Source organism: Fringilla coelebs (genome assembly GCF_963513975.1).
Source record: "Fringilla coelebs genome assembly, chromosome: 2".
Lineage (NCBI taxonomy): Eukaryota > Metazoa > Chordata > Aves > Passeriformes > Fringillidae > Fringilla > Fringilla coelebs.
The window spans coordinates 32,926,712-32,943,388 of NC_140029.1; the positions used below are offsets into that span (position 1 = coordinate 32,926,712).

General features: G+C 37.4%; 1 protein-coding gene across 1 annotated transcript in view; it reads left to right on the top strand.

The window, feature by feature from the left end:
- The window catches only part of GABRG3 (gamma-aminobutyric acid type A receptor subunit gamma3), a gene marked incomplete at both ends in the record, with an annotated part of 288,540 nt that overhangs the window by 148,273 nt on the left and 123,590 nt on the right, over positions 1 to 16,677 (top strand). The window contains 2 exons of the mRNA XM_084201189.1: positions 455 to 675; positions 2,995 to 3,077. Of these exons, the coding sequence (XP_084057315.1) occupies positions 455 to 675; positions 2,995 to 3,077 (304 nt within the window). The remainder of the gene's footprint in view (positions 1 to 454; positions 676 to 2,994; positions 3,078 to 16,677) is intronic.

Consider the following 16,677-nt stretch of genomic DNA (forward strand, 5'->3'; position numbering starts at 1 on the left):
ATAATTGGTAGCAAATGGGAAAATTATTTTGCTGCATTTACACAACCTCTTCCCTGAAAAGAATTACTATAATCAGGGGAATTTACCATTCTCTAGCTTATGTGTGTTGGTCCTGTTCATCTTTCATGTCTTATTGGTCCTATGACAAAGTCTCTGCAAATTATACCTTCTAGCTGTGACTTTTCAGAGACGATGAAAAAGAATGTGCTAATGCTGAAATTGTTATGGCACAGGACTAATGGAAGTGAGATGTTTAGCATGTTTCATTAAGCAGCTAGATATAAAAGGGTGAAAAAAATGGAAAAAAAATATTCCTAAGGCGGTAGAAAAAGAAAACATAGCTCCATTGGCCAGAACATACCCTGTTGATCTACACCAGAACAGAACTAATCAAACACCAAACAGTGTGAAATGTGGAACTGATTTCAATTGATGTGTCATGCTTTCTTTGCAGGAATATCAAATTGATATATTTTTTGCCCAGACGTGGACGGACAGCCGTCTTCGTTTCAACAGCACCATGAAGATACTGACTCTGAACAGCAACATGGTTGGCTTGATCTGGATCCCAGACACGATATTTCGTAACTCAAAGACAGCAGAGGCCCACTGGATCACCACCCCCAACCAGCTCCTCCGCATATGGAATGATGGCAAGATCTTGTACACCCTCAGGTGAGCACTTGGCAAGGTGCAGGGCTGAAAGCTCCTCCCACCTTTGGTGTAGTAATAGTCATTTTCAGCAATATCTTTCCTCTCCTCTGCTGTTTTCTTCCTGATGCATATGTGGCCACACTTTCCAAATATTTAATTATTCAGGCATAAGTACTGCCAAGTACTGTTTAAAAAACAAAGTCTTGTCTTTCTATGAAAGAACCTTGAGAAATAGGAAATAAGTCTGTCTAAATTGTACAAGCTGGGCTTCTTAGTGCTTGTAATAAAATCGGGAATATGTAGTCCCATAAAACCTGTCAAAAGCCTTTTTGATCGGAGTTAGATGCAGGGCTGGATAAAGCATTTTCAGATTCATGCTAATGCCAATACTTGATTCTTCAAATAAGTCATGCTGAAAGATAGTCTGTCACATCTCATCACAAGGGTGAATTGCTGGAGGAAAGGCTTTTACAGTTTTCTAATCTTTGCGATAAAATCAACTATATGGTATTGGAAATACTGTATATATTTGCATTTTAAAAAGCCTGTGGAAATCAAAGTATGTGTTTACTTGTGGAAGAGATGAGCTGTTCAGAAGGGAGTTTTGCCATAAGCCATGTTCCACAAGGGAAACTGTTTTAGAGATGTGCCTTTCACGCTACATTTTCTTCTGTGTTCAGCCCTCTCAGTGCACCTGAGAGGGCTGATCACACTTGCAACTACTGTTGGGCTCCAATACAAAGTCTTTGGAAAACAATAAGAAAGGAAATAAACATCTGGAAAAGCTGTTGATATTTTTTGTGCCCTTTCCTTCTTAGGCTTGATCTACTGTAAAGAGCTCTTGCTTATTGCAGTTGCCTTTAGCTAAAGAGTTTGGGGGTTAAGGTGTCAGCTCCAATATTCTCTTGGTTGGGTTATTGGTTTCTTTTTTTCTCAGGAGATTTTGAATATGTATTTGGTTGTGGTTTTTTTTCTCATTAGTTCTGTTTCAGTATTTCAGGCTAAGTATCTACATAATAGTAGTTAGACTTACATACCTCTCACTAAAGAAACTATCTGTCAAATGGACTACAAAATTTGTCTAAACCAGCTAAAAGTAAGTTAATACTTGACCCATTGGAATGAGCATTTCTAGTTTGTGGAAGATGTTTTGAGTCCCTTTTGGTCACTCAGGTCAACCTCCATTTTACACAGGAAAAGCTGTTGGAATGATCATTGTTAACACTGTGTAATTCAAAGCAATTTATCTGACCTAAGTGTCAGGATTGGTATGACATGGAAGAGGTAGCTAGTGTGTGCTCTGGTGCTGTCAGGTGTTGATGGGTATTATGTTTACAGGAGGAAGTGTACAAGGTGCAGTCATGCACCATACCTCTCCATCTTCTTCCCTGGGTGTGAATTTTAGGGTGTGAATACCCTCCTTCTGCAACACTGCAAATCCTCTTCTAGTGGCAGTGCAATAATTTAATAATAAGGGCAATGTAATTCAATAATTAAATTCCTCACAGGTGACCTTTACTGAGACAGAGTTTTTCTCTGTGCCATCCTGTATCTCAGACACAAACCTTTTGCCATAGAGTTTTTAATATTTTTATTTAGTTTCCAAAAGGAAAAACCCACATAGCCCACCTGCATTCTGTCATGAAACTGTGTAGCATTTTTTTAAGACTGTACAATAAACTAGCACTTAATTCAATTTCCCTGAGTAAGTACATTCACTTTGTAGGCTATTAGACTGAAGATTATTGATTTTTATTAGTAATTTTAAAATTGGCTGTGTTTGTAGCATACTTTGTTTTAGGGATGTCATGTAAAACCAGCTTTCAAGTAGGGATGAAGATGTTTCTGCTGATCTGTTTGTTGCATCTGTATGATAAGAATGGCACATAGAGATTTATTAGGTTTGGGAGAGGTAGCCTGAAGAAATTGAAAGAAGTTAAAGTTCACACTATAAGTACACATGAAGAATATTTTTATAAGTTTCCCTCTGAAGTTCAAAGTTTGTGCAATTGCATACAACATGAGCCGTACTTCCTGTTATTTTTGTAAAGAGCAGTTGTTTTCATCCCAGAACCTTCGATGATGAATTGTCTGGAGAAACACATATGCACAGATTTTCCGGGATCCAGACAGTCTTGATGATGTGTCTGAAATTATTTAAGATAATTGTTGTTGTTTTGTATGAGGCTTAAATAGCCAATGAACAATCTGCAAATATGGTTCTTTCCTTTCAGGCCTTACTTATGGATATCAAAGCATTCTTGCATGATGCTTAAGGTTACCCTCCTCTGGCTGTTGCCTGTACTGGCACACAGTAACAGACCCTTGGTTTCTTCACAGGCTTACCATCAATGCTGAGTGCCAGCTGCAGCTGCACAACTTCCCCATGGATGAACACTCATGTCCTCTGATATTCTCCAGCTGTAAGTGCTTCTTTGATGCCTTATTCCTGTGTATGCAGGGGCATGAGTTTAATTCTGATTTCTGTCAGGTTGGTCAATTGTTCCATATCTAGTATAAGAACTTTAGGTTTGCTCAAATATGTAGGGAATTTTTGTTATCCTCTCTTGCACTTCTGATCAATGGACTTATGACATGAAGTCTCCTGCAGGTTTACTCTGGTTTTTTTATTAGAATCAGACTTTTTAGCTGATACCATAGTCACAAACTCAGCAGATATTTGTACCAGTCTGTGCAATGTTCATTTATACAATCACATGACATTGCAAATGAGAATTGAAACTACAGTTTTCTGGCGGAGGTGCACAGCATGGGGACATGCCCAGCAATCTCTGAACATCCGAGTTTATAGCACGTAGCCTGCTAATGCCTCTCTGTTTCATAGTAAAAGTAAATGGTGCAGCCACTGTAAATCTCATTTTCCTTTTATTGCTCAGCTTTGCCAGCAGTCCCAATGTTGTGTTGTATGTAGTGTTGCTGGCATATTTAAAACTTTCCTAACAGAAAAAAACACTACATAGGAAAATGTATGGAAAACAAAAGTCAGGTGAGTTAATTCTGGGGTTCAATATTATTCTGAGAAGTTATCTTCATACTGATTAATTAAAAAAACTTTGAGAGCGTTCTGCTCATAGGAATACCTGCACAGTTTTGTAATCCAAAACCACACAATGCAAAGGTTTTAAAACATTTTTTAAAGGATCTCCACAAAAGATTTTATTCTTGACAATTTATAAGACTCTGGATATGTATTCTTCAGAAAGTGAAAGGAAAATGTATCATTTTGTTGGTCTATCTAGAAACAAGATTATCTTCCTAATCCCTTTTAAAGTGATAGACTAATAACACTATTGAATATTTTAAAAATAAATATGGTACTGTGATGGTATATATTTCTATTTATAAATATTATACAAACAGTGATCCACAATCACAAAATAGGTTTGAATTTCTGACCCAGGATGTATGTTTTTTTTTACCTAGGAAGATTTTTTTTAAAACATCTCTCATATAAATATCTCCCTTTCCTCTAAAATTCTACTACTATGTTGCCAATTTTTGGTTTTTGTATGTATAAGTGAATCTGGGCATAAATACACAGTTGTGTGCTTAATTCAGGTGTGTGTAATAGATTCACGTTCAACTGAACAAGAGGCAGATAGCTCCTGAAGGAGCTTTCCTGCTCATGAACACTTGTCACTGAACTCTATGCACTTCAGCTATCTTTAGTTACTAGATAAAACTGCTCTTGTGGCAATCTGCTGTTGTTTCGTTGAAGAGCTGGGAAAGGTTTGTGACATTAAAAATCAAATTTCGGAGATTTAAGGAAACCTACTAAAATTTTGGTTGAAGTCCAAAGATACTAATTAAACCACATAAATTCAAGTGGTCCTGCGATAGCAATATCCAAAGAAAGGGAACTCTAATAAACAGGAAGTCACTTCAAACCTTGCATTCTCTAATAGCTAGACAGTTGCTAAATGGAACTAAGTTATGCTCCATGGTTTTTATTGAAAGAGAGAGGATATCAGTGGGTACTTCATCAGGCTCTGCTCCATGGCAAAGTTCCAAATACATTTTGTATTGCAAATGTTCCTCCTAATTTTGATCTATTAGCTCACAACACTTATGACCTTGGAATGTACATGTGTTTCCATCAGACATGTACTACTGTCTATGGAGATGGAGATTACATTGGATAAAGCAGAATGTAAATGTGTTGCAGTTTCTGTGTGTGTTCTTCGTAGTTTCTTTCCAGATGGAGGCTCCTGTAGAGGAATGTTTAAATAATATTTTATAGTTTTGTCAACCTTTTTGGTCATGTTGACTACAAGGGTTTATTTCTTTAGATTTGTACTGAATTACATTTTTTTCCTTGAACAGTTTTAATGCTGCTATTGCCATCATACAGGACATCTCCTGTATGATTAGTTTGTTACATAACTCACTTGTATTTTCAGTCTTGTGTACATTCACAGCAGTCTCTAGCTAGACAGCACTCAGTGGGACTCAGGAAGTGAATGACTGAGTGAATGCATGAATGATTTATTACTGCCTTCTATGACAAGTTTCTGAAGGGACAAGCTGATTAGGGATTCCAAGATGTATGTCTTTGAATAAAATAATAACCTTTGTAGAATTCACAGCTCAGCTCTGCTTCCTCCTTCTTCCCTTCCGTTTGTTCCTCAGCACAAAGACAAATCTTTGTAGTTTCCACTCTAGGCAGGCACAAAGAAGCACAAGTTTCAGGAAATATTCCACACACCTCTACACACAGGTAAAGTTTAATATTTGAAATTTCTGACTTTTTATATAAATTTCCCTTGATACTTCAGAAACATGAAACTCATCTTTAAATTTTTTCTAGAATATTTATCTCTAGTGCCAGCTAATTTGCACCCTAACCCTGTTGTTACTCTGGGGACAGTTGATGTATTCCCAGTGGGAACACTGAGCTCTACTTCCTCTGGTTGCCAGGATGAATAAGGAGAAAACAATGGCTTATAAAAAGGACCCATCTCAGTGTTCTAACAGTAGTTAACACCTACCCCTTCCTGTGGAGAATCTTGTTCAAGAAAAAGTTCCTAGAGCTCTCTAGTTTCTTTTACAGGACTTAAACAGTATTGACATAATCTGAAGCTCTTCAGCTTGTGCAGGTTTTGTATGTGGGGTGACATGATGAGGTGACTCATCTGGCATATCAGGCCTTGTGGTCAGTGTGTGTCTGTAGTTGCTGCTCCTGTGTAGACGTGCACTCAGCACACTGCTTTCGTGGGAAGTTGATCCCAGTAACAAAATGCAGGGCTGCTGGGCCACGTGACAGTTTGTGTCTGTTCCATGCACCAGATTGGTTTGGTGAACCACATGTGCCAAGCAGGATTTCTCCCTAATGAGCTACAACAGGGCATGGTATGAATGTGCATTTCCCTGTAAATGTGAAGAAAGAGCACTGTGACTTCATTGCACTGGAGCAATCTTGGATAGATTTTGTTTTATAGGATCACTCTTGGTTTTAAAGTACTATATGCAACAACATAAAACTATTCTGTCACTGTCATTCTTCATTTGGGTTAATTTATCCTCCTGAGCCAAGGGAGGCTGCTGTGCTTCTTTTGGCACTCAAATAGCACATTAAACTGTCTTGGTTATCTCTATTCAGCATTGATTTAAGCATTTTGGAAATACTCACAGGATGCTGCCATAACATTTAGTTTATTGAGGTAGTTAGGATTCACATAAACTTCAGGAAGGAAGAGGAGGTGTTCTGTCTGAAGGATGATACCAACACAAGAAGAAATAAATAAGACACAAGCAACAAAAGGCAGACTGGGAATGAAAAGTTAAGCACATTAATTGTGAAACTTCTTCTGTAGGGAGCTGTGGGTGCTCAAATATTATAATGACTCACAAGTGTTTGAACAAAGCACCAGAACAACAGTAGTTTGGGAGCCATCAAGCATAACAAGATCACTCTGTAGTAACAGCCACTACTTTTTTTATTCTTAGGGATAAGAGCATTACAGATTAAATTGCAGGAAAAAGGGGCTGTGTAGCTAAGCTACTTGAAAGAACTCTTCAGCATTAGAGTTATCCTGTGACTGTTTTCTAGCTAGCTTAAATGGTTTTAGTTTTCCTTTTTCAGTCACTGGTGAGGCTGTTGGATGTTCTGGATTTTCTTAAATTGGGAGGACTAAGCATGCTGTAAAATAATGTGAAAATGTTTGCACCCAAAGCTGTGGAGCACTTAATTGTTTGAGGTCTTCATTTTTTCCAGACCAGCAAAAACCTCCTCTCCCCATACATGTGCTCAAGATTGACTTGACACTCCTTCAGGTGACAGCTTATGAAAGCCATGACAAAATGAAGCTGACAAACCCCTTACACCTTGTTTTGAGCATCTGGTCAACTAACTTTTTAATTAAATCCAAGGAGGTTTGTGGTGGGAATGTGTGCTAGCTGCATACTTGAGGTCTGAAACAATCTGTAAGGCCATGCCTGGGGCTTTACCAGATACAGTAATACTGAGCTGCAGTGCAAGATGCCAGAAAATTAAAAAAAAAGGTGACCAAATTGATTAATGGGTTTTCACTGGTTTATTTTTCTGGCTGCTGTTCTGATCAAACTGCAGATACAGTTGTTCATTTTTCAAAGCACCTTTGACTTAGACAACAGGAATTATGGCACCCTTTGTAGGCAATTACTGATCTGTTCCCTAGTGAGAAGGTCTGGTGTCCTGAGCTGCCCATTATTGGAGGATTGCTGCAAGACAGGAAAAGGTGGCCATGCCCAGAATGCCATTCTTACTGCAAACACCAAAATACTTACACAAAGGTTCACAAAGAATTCAGTTACCTTTAGTTAGCTTAAAATAGGAGAAAGCAAGATTTCCAGCTATTGATGGTCCAGTTTGTTCAGTCAGGACTTAAATGAAATATTTTTTTCCTTTTAAATGTTAGAGTTGTTTTGGGGTTTTTTTAAGTGGCATACAAAAGCATGGCAAGTATTGCAGGAAAAAAAATGGAAGGAAATGTGCAATGCTTTTAAAAGATATTTATCCAAATCTAACATAGTGCTTGAAAGGAACAGATCCCATTTTTCTAAATATAAACTCAGTTCAATCAAATGTTCCCCCTTTGAACATGAAACCTCTTATGGATATGCAATCAGTACTTTGAGCCTTGTATCATTAATTTCTAACACAACTAGCTGTCATCACCCATTTGAATATGTTTCTCCTAGCCTAGAAAAGTAATTGCTGGTTTTGTGGAATGAGCTGTGCTTTGTTTCATCTCCTTTGTCATCAGCAGAGTCATTAATACAGTCTGAGGGCAGAAATTTACTTCTGATGAAGAACAGGCCAGAAGGAGCACAGCTTAATGTTCATATCTCAAGAGGAGTTTCATTAAAGATGCTGGAAAGGCATTGTAATGTGCAGAAAAAGCTTTAATGCAGATCTGAATTTCCATCTGTGCTTTCTGTAACGGGCTGAGCGAGATCATGGGGCATCAGTGGAATTCTTGAACCAGTTCTTGTGATGAGCGTATTTTAGCTATCGTCACTTTTTCCTCTTCTAGGAAGGTAGAAATATTCATCCTTCTATTAGAAGACTGTCTTTTTCAGAGAATAGTCAATATAGAGAGGTCTTATAGAGAAGACAAAAGAAATATATTTATGGAAAATTTGTCCTTTGAAGTTTCCTCCCAAGCTCTGTATTTAGCATATGACTTTTGTCATATATGCCAATTAATGAATATAATATGTGAAGCATATCTATGACACATCCCTCCTCCTATTCATCTGCTTATTCTTCTCTTACACAGGCATTCCCATATCTTCTTATTTCATTTCCCCTCCTTTAAACTGTTTCAATTACACTTTTTTTTCAAATAGCCTGGCTAGCGTGCAAGACAATCTTCAAGGAAAATTTGATCATCCCAAAGATTTATGAAGTGTGCATGACTCGGTAGGGATCTTCTTTGCCTTTGTTAACCTGTGAGCATTAATGTTTCTAAGCATTTTTTTCCTGAGGTACCTATACCTACAATGACACGAGGATACAGTAAGTTTAAAATATGTGATAATCTTGTGCAATTTCATTTTGTCATTCCAATAGCTTTTCTGAATTTATTCTGCTACTACACTGCTCAGTTTTTACTCTCCTTAGATTTCTTTAAAATTCCCTGAGGATGTTTCTTTTTTTACCTAACATAACTTAGATTCCTCGGGAGTACTGTACTGTCTCCTGGGGAATCAATATTGGACTATTTATCCAATTCCTTGACTACTTACTACTGACTAATTCACTACTACTTTTCTCTGTGTGACTCAATAAATTTCTCAATACATAGGAGACACTGCATTAAGTATCTTTAGATTTTTATGACTCTATTTTATAGCCAAGCCAAGACTCATAATAATTATTGCAAGTTAATTTTTATTGCAAGTTCTGCTAACTTTTATCTAATTTCTCAAATATGATGTATTTTTATGAAACTGTTCAAATTCATCCATGATGTTAGTACACTCAGTACTAAAATTATACTTTCTACATCAAATTTATGGTAGATTTGTGCCAAATTATAAGTATTATTTTGGCTCTACTGTTTCTGTTAGCATTCTGAGCATTCTGTCTCATTGTTCAAGTTATATTAGTGGCACCCTTTTAAACATTTATGGCTATATGGTTCGATGCTGTCTCCAAATTTATGCAACATGTTGTAGTGAAAGCGTACTGTTGATACTGCATCTGATAACCACTAGTACGTAATTTATATTTTTTTGGTAAAAAAAAGCAGTGAAACTCCCCCAGGGTCAGGTGTTGACCACTGCCTCCTTAGTGATCAGGCAGAACTGAGAGCCATGGTTAATTCACGTTAATTCATTCCCATGCTCCAGTTCCTCACAAAGAGCTGAGTTTTTGTACTAGTAGCAGACCAAATGTCTCTCTCCTTTTATAGTGAAATTTTTCTGCCCAAGATTGAAGGCTCCTCTGGAGAGGGAGCAGCTGCCATTACTTCCAGTGAAAATGAGACCCTAGAGTAAAATTACAGTAAGTGCTAATTAGTGAAGCCTAAAATGCTTAACTCATGATATCTTGGGGCCAGCACAGTCTTCCAGAGACTCTCTGGATTGATGGTAGGCTATTCCAGGAACCTGGCATCTGCCCCAGTTCTGCAGCGGTCTTCCAAGGATCCTTGGTATCTCCATTTCCCCTGCACAATTGCCTGAGGAAGATGGGATGCCCATGTTATGAAACAAACTCTCTAGGCAACCTGCTTCAGAGCAAAAAAAGTGCTGCTATTCCTGGATATGAAATTTAATATAGGTGATTGTATTTCATGGATAGGACCCCCCAACTCTTACTTATGTTTATACAAGGAGACTGGAAGTCTTAAAAATCCCAGGTGTAGTCTAGCCTTTGAAAGCAACCAGTCTTATTTTTCTATATTTACTATTAGTAAAATTAAAAAAAAAATCAGCCTCAAAAAAATTTAGAAAAGAAAAAACCTGCCTGAGAGCCAGTTATTTTTTGGCAAGAATATATGTAGCTAAGTTGTGCTTATGGTGTCAGTAGAAAATAAGAGAAAGTGCTGAAGCAAGACGTGGCTGATTGCATATCTGAAAGCTGAATGTATCAGCAACAGGCCCTGGATTCTCTGCCATGTGATAGTCATTGTTAGTTCCCATGATTTCATCACAGATCTCAAGATATTCAGTGTGTATTTGAAGCTAAAACCCCTTTAAGCCTCTCCTCATGTGCCAGTATGAGTCTGTTCTTTTTATCTTTCTTTTAACCAGACATTTGACAGCGTGACAAATGCACCATTGGCAGAAAGAAAATAGTTTTCGCCCTCAAATGGAATATAACACCTATTATGAACTTGGTGTTTCTGTTATTGTTAGTTGCTTATTTAGGTCTTTGTTAATTGGTTTTCAGATTAATCTGATCATTAGGGAGGGGCTGGTCCATAAGCTGTGAAGTCCTGGCAGCCCTACTCTTGTAAAATCTTACATACAGAGCTCGCGTTTGTCGTATTTGGAGCACCAGGAGGAGACAGTCACAGTCTTTTGCAACATGTTTTTTAACATAAGGAAGGACTGATTTTGACACACTGTAACAATTATATGACTGGAAAATGTAGCTGTGTTGTACTGACTTGCAGCCATTGATGACTTTTAGTGGCTACAGGCTGTCCAGCAGGGATGAGACAGGAAGGTGATGCAGGGGATCCCAAACACACCAAGAAATGGACAGCATGTCTCTGAAGAATGGCCTTGACTTGGTCAACAGCTTTTGGGTACCAAGGCAATAAGAGGAACCTTGTGAACCAGTAGAAATCCCTGGGATACTGCTCTCAGGGACAGATCTGACAGTTCTGATGTCTAAGGGCACTTTCCATAGATTTGCAAGAATTCTTGATCCCCAGGTGTAAGAAATCAGGCAAGGGTCTTTCATAATTATCTTAATTCTTGAAGAAATTTCCAAAGACACCTTCCACAATTCATGCTTCACTGTGTGTGCATAGACGTTACAACATAGCTTATTTGTATTCCTTTCTTTGGAGTGCTGAAAATGCTGGTATAATTAACTGCTTTTATTCCTTGTAGCCTCCCTTAATGTAATTGAAATGTACTTCATAAAATATTACATAAAATATGAAATTACAAGTTCAGGTAGCCCCTGCTGAGCCACATAAAAGTTGCAACATATCCTTCTCCTACTCTAATTTGCACATTTCCTAAGGCAGAAGACAAGTTTGATTGAATCCAGAAAGTTCTAGCTATTTTAGATCTCTAGTACAATACATTTCATATTTTTAAAGAAGCAAAGAGCATGTAGTTTTCTAACTGCTTTAGTGGTTTTAAAGAGCGGATCAGAAAAAAAAAATAGATTTTGTTATTATCTTCCATAGTTACCTCAGTGCCACATTAAAAATTATAGTAATGCATCTCCAAACCATGAGAACTGTATGTTTGAACTTACTGGTCTTCTTATAAGAAATGAAGAATTGCTGCAGAATTTTTTCAAAGTATAAAGAAACCTTTTGGGATTTTGAGAACCAAAAGGTAACAAACCAATGTCAGATCCAGAACAAATACCAAGTAATTGAGAAGAAGAGAAAAGGAGAATGAAGAGAGACCAGAGCTGCCAAGGTCAGCCAGAACACCTGCAGTACTCCACAGAAGTGTAACAAAACCAGTGAATACTGACTGTCAAATTAAACTCATCTTGGATAGAGCCCAGCCAATGCTTGTTACTTTTGCCCGGCTTGGCTGAGAGATGATAACGGAGTTAGTAGAAGCCTTTAAAGGTTTACTTGTAATAGACTCAAAATATAAGATGAAAACATGAAGTCCTTGACTCATTAGCCATGTCTTGTCAATTTTATTTACTTTTAACACCACCTGAAAAAAACAAGGCAGCCTGGAAACATAAAATAAAAAGCCCCATCCTTTCCTTGCTTCTAGTACTGAAAAATTCATGGAAAAACAAAAGCATATCCTAAGTGCTGATGGAGCTAGGAAAGGAGTGAGGCAGTCATGCAGCTTTGAATGTTGTTTTCCTCACAGAGCTAGAGCACCATCAGGGAAATGCCCTGCTCATCTGTTCCTCTAAGAGGAACGTTGCTGAAGTTTGGCTGGCTGTATCCCTTGCTATGAAGTGTAGGTTGGCCTCCTTAAAAGGGATTAACTTTGTGTAAAGGACATGCTGTATGACAGGTAATACCATTTTAATCCTTTTTCATAGCTGGGTAGCATTTTTTTTTTTGTCAAAACAATATATGATGGGATTTTGCCTTTCTGATCACACAGCCCCTCAGACAGACAAACAAACAAGTGATAAGTTTTAAGGGGGGAAAGTAGGAACACACATCAAGACATGAAATTTAAATAAATTTTTAAGTAAGTATTTTTATGTTCTCCCATAGGATGTAGATTTTTAGTTGGTACTTTAAGAAACCCTGCAATTTTGTGTATCTAAATAGAGAGATTATTTTTGTGGAATGGAAATTATGTTATGATTTAATATTTGGGTTAGCCATGCATATTAAAAAGTAATTTATTTTTCCCTAATTTTTTATAATGTGACTTCTGGCAATTTTGCTGCTAATCTATTAAAACTCTGGAAGAGCTGATTTTCCCAGCAAATCTTTCCATCAGTTTCAAGAAAGTAAATATAGAGAGGCATATAAATTGAAGAAAAAGTTCACGCTGTTCTGAGGTGATTTGCCAAATCAACAGCTCGTGCAGGGGACACTGAGTTTCCTTTCTAGGTCTTTCTACCTGAGCTTCTTTCACAGGAAAGCCAAAGGACTTTCTTTGCTGTGTGACTTTATGGGGTAGGAGAATCCTGGAGCTCAGAAGTTCTCCCAGCTCCATCAGTTGCTGTGTCACCTTAATCAGATTATTTGTTCCGTGTAGTCTGTTGCTTTTGCTCCACTTGTATTGATGTCTCTTGGTAAGCACTGGGAGGCAAGGCCAGCTGTACCTGTCTCTTCTGTTGGCCAGGCCTGAGTCCATCAGTACATGGAAGGTCCCAGTTAATGCCTTTTTTTTTTTTTAAACTCTGGGAGCCTCATTTGACTTCTGTGTTTCTTCCCTAGAAAACAACCATCAGTGAAAAAACAAGACTTTTATTAAAACAAATCTGATTATCAGGAAGTGGAATGAATTGCAGTTCACAGTATTTAGGTCCTTCATCAATATCTTTCTATTTTCATCCTCAGCAACACAGTTCACTAGAAAAACACATCAGAGCTGTTCCATGCTTGCCGTGGGCTTCTTTTACAGCAAAACAATGAATGAGGTTCCTGGACTTGGTCCCTAGATCAAGGTATTCTATACCACACCCAGGATATATTAAAGCTATCTAAATTCCTAATTGAAACTGTTCTTTGACTAGAGGAGAATCAAATAATGTGTGTGAAAGGCTAATATGAAATTTTTAGGTGGACATATTGGACAAAAAGATACATTCTGATCTCACCATCTTCTGCTCTGTTTTTGTCATTGATAAGAAAAGAACCAGCATGAGTATAACAAGAAAAAACCTTCAAAAAAGAATCGGTGATCTTCTCTTTCTCTCACAAACATCCATCCTTATATACATACTCATAGATACAACTAGTAGAATGAGAAAAGATGAGAAAAAAAATTTGATAATTTTTAATCTTTTCATTACTTGCATGTTCTCAGCTAATAAAGTGGCAAGCAATATGCTTGAAGCCATGTAGAATTGAACAGGATGAAGAGAAGAAAAGAACAAATCCTACTGTGAATCCTCTAAAATGGACAAACAAACAATCTGGCCTTTAACTTTTCTCAGTGGAATATCTGTCAATATTTAGGGCCTTGAGGTACTCCAGTGCTCCTATGCTAATAAGTCTTCCCTTTATCTACATTAACTGATTTGACATTTGAGTGTACATTTCCTATAATTGGGCTTTAAAAATATTGTCTTCAGGGTTGCAGTGGAACAATCTGCATATCTCATGGCATTTGAACTGAAGAAGGTTGAATGTCAGAGCTCATGAAGAAATTTCAAGGAATTTTTTTTTTTTTCATTTTAGAGGAGATTATTCCCGTGAATTTTTTGAGGAACATACATACATACATTTTAACTTTGCCATGTTTTGGGCATCAACAGAAGGACATATCCGCCATATCACAACCGGAAGCACCTGAATCCTAAATATGTGATGCTTAGTTTCAAATCTCACCTTAAAAGGACAATGGAAAGATTCTCAATATATTTTTTTCATTTTGTTTGCAGGTGACCTGGTCACACAGCAGCTATTTTACAGTTTTTTAAATTTTTTCTGTCTGTTTTCTTCACTGCAAAAGATGCAATCAATATACTTATTTTAATTCAAAATGTGTACCTAAAGGAATAGTAGCTGTTTTACAATTACAGTAGTATCTATGTATTTTTATGAAAGAGGGCAAAAATATCACTTTAGGAAAAAAAGAATGGTAACCATTTAGGGTACTCACTATTGTTGATGTTTTGTAAAGTTGGTCTTTCTAAGTTAAAAGGAAGAAAAAGCAGCAGGAAATGCATGTTTCTACCTTAGAGGTATTTTATTCCTGTATTGATTGACTTCAAATGAAGCTGCTAGACCAAATGAGCATGGAGAAGTTTGTCTGCAAGTGATGACTTTCAGCACAAGGGAATTTTGAGGTCTGAATGGTGTGTTTGTTCACAGCAGTTTTCTGAAAATCAGTATTTCAGTAAGACAACATTGCTTGCCTCTGGCAGTCAGAGAAGACAACCACAAACTCTTGGATAAATATCTCTTATGATTAAAAGAAAACTGAGATATCCAACTGGTTTATAACATTGTATTTCCTTTCTTTCTTTTTGTCCCCAACACCTTCCTCCAAAGTCCATACTTGAAATCTTTAAAGTTTTTCTTTTCTAACCAACATGAGTCTCCAGAAAGAAAGATAAAAGGCTGTTCCCAGCAACTTGCAAATCTCAAAGTTGTCTGGGAGATTTGTACTGCTGGTTTTTATTGATTTATGTGCAAAATATAGCAACATTTCTTATGTAAAGGCTTAGCAGAACTGACAGTCAAAAATCCTGGTCTGTGGTACTACCAGATTTCAAAATCAGCCTGCTGGGACTGGTCACTATTTGTAAGGGAGTTTCAGCAGGAAAACTGAGGTGTTACTGTGATTCCAGAATAACAGTCTCACTTATATCTACAGTCATGTTTGCTATGATTTGTCACAGCCACCACAGGCTGTCTTCCCTCCAGTACCTTACACAGCTGCATGTGCCAAAGCAAAGCTCATTAATGGCCAGTGCATGTTTTAGTCTTTAATGTGCAGGTACCGTACTGAAGTGCATCATGAATTAATGTGGCAATGGTCATTACCTGGAGTGGGGGAGGTTCTGACCTGATAGATGGAAACAAAAAATCACCAAGGACAATAAAGCATTGGAGAAAGTTTTCTAGAGACATTGTGAAATTTTTGTCCTTGAAGGTTTTTGAGATGCAACTGGAGAAAGCCCTGAGACACCTGGTGTGGATTAATTTCAACCTTAATTTAATCAGGAGGTTGAACTAGAGACATCCTGAAATCCCTTCCAACCTGATGGACTCTATCATAACATCTTTTTCTCATTCAAAACCATTTTTATATCAAAATATACATTATTCTTTATAGAACAATTTATTCACATTCAGAAGTATAAATAGCTACTTGGGAAAACCATCTTTCACTTAAAACATTTTAAGACAATTCAGTGTTGGCTTTCTAAAGGAGCTTCCAGAAAGCAGGGAAGAGTTGGGAAAGAGTTGAAAATTGTTGCCACTTCCTATTTATATTTTTTTTTTTTTTAATGGCTGAATGTCTATCCTTTTAGAAATGGTAACATTTTTTCCGTATTTTTTTACTATACAATGGTTGTTGCCACCAGTAATCTCTGGTATATTATATGCAAACAAGGTATACTTGAGTTGATCAATATTTTCAGATTCTTCCAAACACTGAAACAAACAGGAAATATGTTCAAAAGCCAATCAGGATACAGAATTTATCTTTTTATTCCCCTAGAGGTCTCCCCACTGTGCAGGAACTGATTTTCAGGTCCCTGTATCACATGTTCCTGTGATAGCTAATTCTTCCACCTGTTGGCCACAGGCATTCACCACAATAATACACAATGGCTCTGACACTGTGGCAGCTCATTCTGCTCTTCTAAAATTAGACAGTACTTCTGGTTTTTGTCACAGGTCAGACACAAGATCTTTTACACCTTTACTCTGTCCCCTCAGAATAATTTCCTATTTTTGTAGCGTTCTCCAGAAACATCCTATGTCTGTCTTGCCTTCTATAATATTTTCCTTTTTTCCTTTTTACCTTTTTTCTTCTACTTTTTCCTCCCCTCCCTCACCGCCATTAATTTTTTTCTCATTTTCTCTTTTTCTCTCCCTCCGTACTTTTTTCACTTCATCCTAGGGTATTCCTCAACCCATGAATATTTTCATTCTCCACTGACACAATTTTTCTTTGCAGTCCCATATTGTCTGGCTGTGGCCCTTCTCCATCTGG